The 8546-nt window shown below is 35.3% G+C and overlaps 1 protein-coding gene across 1 annotated transcript; it reads right to left on the minus strand.

Moving 5' to 3' along the window:
* Positions 1-437: 437 nt before the first annotated feature.
* Positions 438-2635, minus strand: LOC143570433 (uncharacterized). Its single transcript, XM_077056088.1, has 7 exons — positions 2419-2635; positions 1601-1736; positions 1346-1528; positions 1146-1270; positions 895-1068; positions 579-727; positions 438-503 (listed from the first exon to the last, which is right to left on the minus strand). Exons 1-7 carry the CDS (start codon positions 2633-2635, stop codon positions 438-440), a joined length of 1050 nt encoding a protein of 349 aa, XP_076912203.1.
* Between the last annotated feature and the right edge of the window lie 5911 nt (positions 2636-8546).

An 8546-nucleotide genomic window follows, 5' to 3' on the forward strand; every position in this document is an offset into this window, starting at 1 on the left:
GTTAACAAACTTGACACCTTAACACATCATCCTTAGTTAAACTCAAGTTAATATATCGAATCGACATATAGCAATTCCAACCAAGGTCGTTAGAACATTTTCCAAAGTTGTGTACCATATAAATGTGCTGGTTTAATGGGTTTTAAATCAAAACGGGTAGTAATTTTGGTAGCAAGATACTTTTTCACCATTATTCTTAAAAATGATCATAAACATATAGTGTGCGTGCAAAATATAATGGCAAAAAGTATATAACAATCCAACTTTGTGAGCAAATAAATGATTCACCAGTCACCACATACCCATTTTGTCTGAATCAAAGATAAAACAAAATATAGGTTTGCAAGATTAAGGTTCAATATCCCGGGAATTAAACAAACAAAATATAGTATTCGCAAATCACACCAAATATGAAACCATTTTGTGAAAGTAAACTCTTAATTCTGCTTCCTCTCTCTTTCCTTCTTGCACGCTAGCCACGCAGCCCCATACGCTGGTTTCACCTACAACAACAATAATGAGAACATATATTAGTCCATCTTCCTTCCAATTTGTGTGCTAACAAGTAAATATTTAACGCAAGCCCGTTTAGACAACCGACACTGTGGTTTAACAATGGAAGCATTAAGGTAGGCTTCCATAACATTAGTAAGGACTTTTTCACCAATTTCCACAGCAGAGTCCAAAACCCCTCCAACCAACACCACCGCAAACAAAGCCATCCCATCTGCAGTGATTTACGAATTTGTAGTTAGAAAGCTGTGTTTACCACTAATCTTTGTTCCAAAAAGCATGAGCCAATTCGAGTGGTTTGTATATTAATTTAAATTAGATTCAATATTGAAAAAAGTGAGCAAAGCTACTAAATGGACATGCATAAGGATAGAGCTCTACCTTCTCCACCCAAAGCAAGCTTCTTCACAACCGCTTTAACAGATGCAGCTAGCTCTGTAACAGCATCGTCTAAAATCCCTTGTGCAACGACGTCACCGGCTTTTGCAACCGAGAATACCTGAGGAGCTAGGCGTGCAATGCGGGCCCATGAAGAATCTTCATATATCCACCCAAGAAAGAACACACAAACCAATAAGAAAGAACACATAATAACCGATAAGCAGCGAGTGGTTGAAGAAAAGTATACCTAACAAGATTATCTGGGGAACTAAATTTCAGCAATTCCAAAATAGCCTCTTCAAGTTTTGTTTCGGGAACTCTTCCGTCATGAGCTTTTAAAATTGCCATCACTGCCTCGGTAGCAATCCCACAACCACTGTGCACATAAAATGCTTTTAATCATAAACCTATAAAAACAACAAGCCAGAACCAAAATACTTCACACGATTACCTGCCCCGATCTCCTAAAAGAGGTCCCAAACCAGCAGCGCGAGCCCATCTTCCATCGGCTGTACAGCCGTAAGCAATGCAACCGATCCCCGAAATCAGAACACATCCATACTCGGCACCACTCGCTAGAGCAACAACTGCATCATTGAACACATAAAGGTGCTCGATATCTGGGAAAATAGTGCTGCACATCAGATGATAAATTAGTTAATTAGTTATTGAGCTAAAACAAGTAATTAAAATGAGAAAATTATACCTTAGCCATTGCTTCATCTTTCCCACATCAGTGGCATTGTCAACCCCCGAGACCCCAAGACACATGGCCCTAACGTCTAAAACCTGTTTTCCAGACCTCGCGAGGGCAGACTTCAATGTTTCGTGGGCTTTTGTTTCTGCAATATGCATTAAACCTAATCAGAACCTAATCGCCACAGAATATTAGGCAACTTCTCAAAAATTCAGATCATGAGGATTCAATAAACAGTCAAAAACATGGATTTTGTTACCCTAAACGAAAATCAACTCTCTAAATGAGCATCCAATCATCTCAGCCTTTACTAAATCCTTGTGAACACATTTAATGGATGAAAAAACCTTATCAACAATCGGTCAACAAATATTCTTCAATAGATCAACGTGAAATTCACATAATGACAAATTATAAACCTACACGAGAACAAATCAAACAATAAAACTATTTTCCTTTCACCACCAAATATCATCATGTAATTAGTTCCTCAACAAATAATATTCAATCAGAATGAAGAGAGATAACACGGATTTAACCCCAAACGATGACAATCTAGACACTAAATGGACATCCAATTTATTAAATCATCTTGAACACAGTTAAGCTATAGGGATGAAAAATAAACCTATTTAACAACCAGTCAACAAATTAATATTCTTCGAAAGTTCAACGTGAAATTAATCCACAAATCATAAAAATACACGAGTAGGATCTTCAAAACACGGAAACTAAAAATAAATAAACTAAAATTCAGAATATTCATTTAACTACAACAAATATATATATATATATATATATTCATTAGGAAGAAAAGGTTGGTTTACCTCCAACACTGTTGGGGTTGCAGCCATTGTTACAGAAATACCCCCCAAGAACTTGAAGCTTATGAGGTGCTACGAGATCCCGTTTGGGAAGAACAGCACATACGCACCTTGTTGAAGTGCCACCGCCATCGACACCCAACACCACCATTTCTTCCATTTTCAACATCTTCTCGTCATTTCCACCATCAATATCATCATCAGATCGTTTGGTTTTCATCTCGATGAAATAAATAATTTCTTTTCAAAAATTGTGGAGTGTAGGAAGAAGGAACGTACGGAGGTCACTTTATATATAGCCGTCAAATATTAACAATATATATATATTTGTTGCACCACCACTACTACTACAAGAATCCTCTGAGTGAACGACACGTGTATTGGACAAATTAGATTATTACTACCGTTTTGTTTTATATGACCTCAATTAAATTGAATGAATCCTCTTAGGCTGAGGGGTGTGGAGCGCGAGAGGGGGCGCGTGAGCCCATCCGCTCGCGCCCCGGGGCGCGAGCACCACACCACCGAGACGCAAGAGGGGCGCGAGAGGGGCGCGAGCACGCAGACCAAGGCAGGCGCAAGAGGGCTAGCGGGTGAAAATGGGCGTAAAGTTGGCCTGGGAATGCGTGAAGAGCCGTTGGGGCTTAGAAATAGAGCCGTTGGCTCTTTATTTTTATTAAAAAAAAAAAAAATTTCCCTATAAAACCAATATCACATACCAATATCACATACCACACCCAAAACCCAAAATCACCCCATCTTCCAAACCTTTTTTTAAAAACATGGCTGGAAATTGGTACCCAAACCTAGATTCAGATTACAGTTACGACGATTTATGGTCGGCACCGGACCAACCGATGTTTTATTCGGGGTCGCAACAATCATCCGGCTTTCAACCATCCAACATACAACCGTCTCCTAACTTTGTTGTTCCGGAGACACAAGAACCAGAAGGTGAAGCTGCGGGACAAAGAAGACGCGTCCACCGGAAAAAACAAGTTGCAACGGACGGGTCGGGTTCGGCTTCGACTGGAAGGACGAAACGGAAAACCACTCCGTGGTCATCGGATGAGAAGGAAGCCCTGTGTCGGGCTTGGATAGTCATTTCTGAGGATCGGCGTTGCGGTAATTGTTTTAACGTTTTTAAAAATGATTTTTAATAAAAAAGTTAAATAAAAAAGTTAAATGACTTACAAATTTATTTATGCATTTTGCAGCGGACTACCAAAAGAGCAAGGTCTTTTGGACAAAGGTTAGGGAGACGTTCTATTCGCTCGTTGGGAGTACAGAGCGGAACGCCGATATGATTTCGGGTCGGTGGACCGAAATCAGAAAATTTGTCGGCTTGTTTACTAATCTGTTCAACAGGAACGCCGGTCGTATGAGACCAAGTGGCAGTGACGATTTGGTGGTTTATAATTTCACTGTCGAAGAGTGGAAGCAGGAGTGCCTGCGGAGGTATGGGACGGTGAAGACGTGGGACGATGTAAAGGTGTGGGAGAGGTTGAGAAGGTGTTCTAAGTGGGTTGAGCTGGTGGCGCCGGACCTTGATGCGGAAGTAGGGCTGAAACGGACTAAAACTAGTTCGTCTGGAGCGTATAGCACTTCCGCCGGGTCGGATTGCCGGGTTGGATTCGACCTAAACGTTGCGGGGGAGGAAACGTCTTCACCGCCGAGGAGGCGGCCATTGGGAAGGGACGCCAGGGGGAAAAAACCGGCTGAGGGGGAAGCCGTAAACATCGCCGATCTTGTTGAATCCCTCAATAAATTCAACAAAACCATGGAGGTGGTCTCTAATGACAAAAAGGAAAAAAAAAGAATGAGAGATTTGGACTTCCTTACAAGAGACTTCAGTAACCTAAATCCGGTCGACCAAATGCTGATGGAAAAACAAAAGGAACGTATCCGGAAGAGGTTGATCGAAGAAGACCAAGCCGAAGAATAAGAATAATGTTTTTTTTTAGTACTTTAATTTTTTTTTTTAAATATTAATGTGTTTTTTTAATTAATGTGTGTTTTTTAAATAATTTATGAGTTTTTTTAATAATACGTTTTTTTAATACATTTATAAAAAAATAAAAAAAAACCGCTCGCGCCCCCTCTCGCGCCCCTCCACACCAGGGCCCGGGGCGCGAGCACCACAACCAACACCCATCTTATCAAGTTTCTCTCTCTGCCACACGTCACAATATTATTGGCTGGAGCCCCCACTCGCGCCCCCTCTCGCGCCCCCCACATCCCTCAGTCTTATGTTACAAATATATACTACTAGATTTTATCCTCTCGTATTACGGGGGTTGTTTTACATTATTTGTGTTTAATATTATATGTATATATATATGTATGCTAGTTTTAGAGCCCGTGTCAGATACGGGATAATTCAAATATAAAATTATAAGTAAAACAAATAATTACATAGCGTATATGAAAAAAAATGTATTATATGTATGCTTGTATCTATACAATGTGCACATATATTGATTTTATTTATATCACAAAATGATTTTTTTAAATAAATTTAATAAAAAAAATGTCCGTGCAAAATCGTACCCGAGAATGCTTCTTTCTATTGAAAAATTCATTTTCGGTGTCATATATGTATAATTGAAAGAATTTTGGTTATGAACCAATTTCGAAAATAAGACTTCTCATACGATAGTAGTTCTAATCACTTAGCCTAAATACAAAAGAGGCGTTACCTTTATTGATATATTTATCAATTTACCACCCATCAAAGGAAAGTAGGATATTAAATTGTAGCAATGGATGTTTTTCAAGAACTTTGTTTTTCTAAGCTACACCATAAAAAAGATTTTGATAAGTTTTAGAGGGCTTCTCGACTTTGTCACAATGACAATATAAAAAATAAAATGTTAACCCATTCAATTTTGTGAATATTTTGTTTCATTTGAGCATAGTTTTGCATGACATGCTTCCTATACAACGTTCTGATCACAATTGAAGGAAAAATTAATGTTGACATAAATTTCAAATTTGATAAGAGTTAGAAGCATTGATACACATGGGGTGGCATTTCAAAAGTGTTCGCAATATTTTCTTAAATTTTAATAGTTGAGGGAAAAATAGTCAATTTGCCAAATCCCGAACCTTTTGATTTTTTCAAAAAATGCCCTTAAAAATAAACTTGAAACCCGAATCATGTTTAAAATTCTAACTTGCATACTTTTGACATTTTAAAGTCAACACTTTGAACCCATAACAAATTTGACGATAAATCTATTTTGCATTCTCAAACTTTTAAAAATACTCAAAATTTTCATTTTTGATCCGTAACAAATTTTGACCTAAATGTTGTTAACGTGTACTAAACAATCTATTTACCAAATTTTGACCCATAAAATCAAATTTAACTTTCTCAAAAAACCCAAAACAATTTTCATTTGAGAAACATGATTTGTTGTTGATTTTTGGAATTCACCAAGTATTTTGAAATATATAGTAAAATAATATGTTAATATTTATATTTATAAAAATATACAGATATTATATAAATATAGTGTAAAAGGAAAGTGAATAATTATTGATTTATTACTCATATTAGGATATATTAGTTTTGTAGGGAAAAAATTATGAGAATTAACCAAAACATGACAAGTGCCCTCCATTTATTTTACTTTATTAGAATAGGTTGATATATACTTGGATTTTAATTTTATTTATTGTAAGAAAGTTAATAATTAATATACTTGAGTTTTGATGATAAAATGGTTTCACAAATAAATGATATATTATAATCCGGTTTAAAAGCTATCTGGGTTTAGTGATACCCATTACCCGTTTATTTTATTTATTATAAAGTTGTTTCTTAATTATAAAAAATATCTTTTTAAATATAATAGGATATTAATTTTTAGTATATCCCTATTTTATAGGATTTTCATATCAAATATTTGATTAGATTAATTTTTAATATAATGAGATGTTATAACCCGTTTAAGAGCTATCTGAGTTTGGTGAGACTTTTACTCGTGAATTCGGGTCAAATGCGTGAGAAGCCTTAATTTACAAATAAAGAAATCTGATGACTTGAGAGAATGATTGTTTTACATTTTTCGTTTTTTAATATTTCTTTCTTAGATTTTTTAATTTTCTTTATTGTAAGAAAGTTAATAATATACTTAGGGTTTGATGATGAATGGGTTTCATAAATAAATGATATGTTATAACCCGTTTAAAAGCTATCTGGATTTGGTGACCCATGACCCGCTTATGTTTTTTACTAAAAAATTGTTTATTAATTATAAATAATATTTTTTTCTTTTTAAATTGGATATTAAATTTTAGTATACCACTATTTTATAGGATTTTCATATCAAATAATTGGTAAGATTAATTTTTAATTTAGTGAGATGTTATAACCCGTTTAAAAGCTATCTGGTTTTGGTAAGACCATACCCATGAATTTGGGTTAAATCAATAAGAGACCTCCATTTAAAAATCAAGCAATCTGATGGCTTCCATAAAAAGGGAGAGCGACCACATCGCGACACGTAGGATTTTAAGGGTTTCATTTATATACACTATAGATATAATAAATAAATGTAACTTAGGTACTCAATCTAAACATAACCACATTCTTTTATACATGCTACTCAATTATTTTTTTTTAATTTTTTTTTGGAATGACCATTATTTATAACTACTAGCAAATATCCACTCTGTTCAACTGACACTATATTTTTCTATCTTTATTTATAATTATCCATGAAAACGAATAAGAACAAAACAAAACAAGAATTCGTTTCTCGTATCTTCGCTTGCAAAAACCACCTTGTTACGAGTTATCCAAATGATCCACCAAGCCGACATTATGATAGCATGAATAATATTTCTCGCTCCAAACTCTACTCGCAGTCCCACGGTTTCCAAAGAGATTATTCAACTTCTTCTACGAGTTCAAACATAAAAGGGCAGAGAATTAAGGTCCGTCTATAACCTTATTCAACGAGCAAAGAAATAGCGACTACTCATTTCGTATCTTAAAACTATATTTTCTCTTCTTATCAATTCGTGTAGTTGTAAACTTTTCACTATCTCGTATCTTATAAACTTATATATAAATTATTCTTCACCTTTTAGTATTGCTTTCATTAAATAGTATTTAATGGATTTGATTATACTTTTTTTAAGTTCTTTTAGTTTTATACTCTAGTGTGTTCTAAATACATATCTATAAGTGATGAAAATGTTATTCTTGTTTGACTTCTTAATTGGTCAGATTTGGTGTGATGAAAATAGCTCTGAATGAAGTTTTTGAATTTTTTAACCAGTTCAGACATAAAACAAGTCTGAATAAGACTAAAATACCCTCCCTAACCTTCCTATCCTCCTCCCTCTTCAATCCAGTTCCTTTCTTCCACTCGTTCTTCACCTCCACATCGTCAACCACCACATTGTATCCACCATCGTCACACAACACTGCGCATAACCACCGTCTCACACCCTCCCGAAATCAACCACCACTTACCATTAACGGCACTGCCTCTACAACTCTTCGCCGTCTTCCTTCGATTACAGTCCTCCGGCGTCCTTCATCTTCCTACTCTTGTCGATTACAGGTATTTTATCAGGGTTTTGATCCAATTGAAATTTGATTTTTTTGTTGCCCTAAATCAATAATAGCAGCTGGTGCCCTGAAATTCTTTTGTGAATGTATAAAGTTGTGTTGGTTTTATTTTATTTAATGAATATATGCATTATGATGTATGAGTGATCATTATTCGGTTATAAACCAATTAAACCGAAGCCGAGAAAAAAGAACCGAATCATTAGTCAGTTATTTGTTGATTCAGTTTGGGTTTCGATTATTTGGCTCAGTTAATTTGGTTTAATAACTTGAACTTAAATAAAAACGAATAGGCCTACTGTATAAATGGAATAAAACGATAACCAAACCAATAAACGTCGCCATTATGATTTGGATTTTAAGATTAAATGATTGTATAAGGTGGGTGTGTTTGTTATTTGGTTATAAGAAGATTATTTAAGATGAATTTAATTGAATTTACTAAAACGCACAGATCAACTTGGTAGCCGTAATGAATCTGTACTGTACCGGTTCGTTACCGATACCTGGTGTTATATGCTCATGCCTAATATATTCGCTTTGT

This window comes from Bidens hawaiensis, unplaced genomic scaffold (genome assembly GCF_021521415.1).
Source record: "Bidens hawaiensis isolate Kalapana, Puna unplaced genomic scaffold, B.hawaiensis_p1.1 tig00024985_1, whole genome shotgun sequence".
NCBI classification, from domain to species: Eukaryota; Viridiplantae; Streptophyta; class Magnoliopsida; order Asterales; family Asteraceae; genus Bidens; species Bidens hawaiensis.

What these genes read in the sequence shown, in the direction of transcription:
- LOC143570433 (XM_077056088.1), bottom strand. Translation starts at nt 2,635, where the DNA reads ATGAAAACCAAACGATCTGATGATGATATTGATGGTGGAAATGACGAG. An exon ending in CAACCCCAACAGTGTTGGAG is followed by an intron (nt 1,737 to 2,418) that starts GTAAACCAACCT and finishes TGCATATTGCAG; the next exon opens with AAACAAAAGCCCACGAAACA. An exon ending in TAGTTCCCCAGATAATCTTG is followed by an intron (nt 1,069 to 1,145) that starts TTAGGTATACTT and finishes GTGTGTTCTTTC; the next exon opens with TTGGGTGGATATATGAAGAT.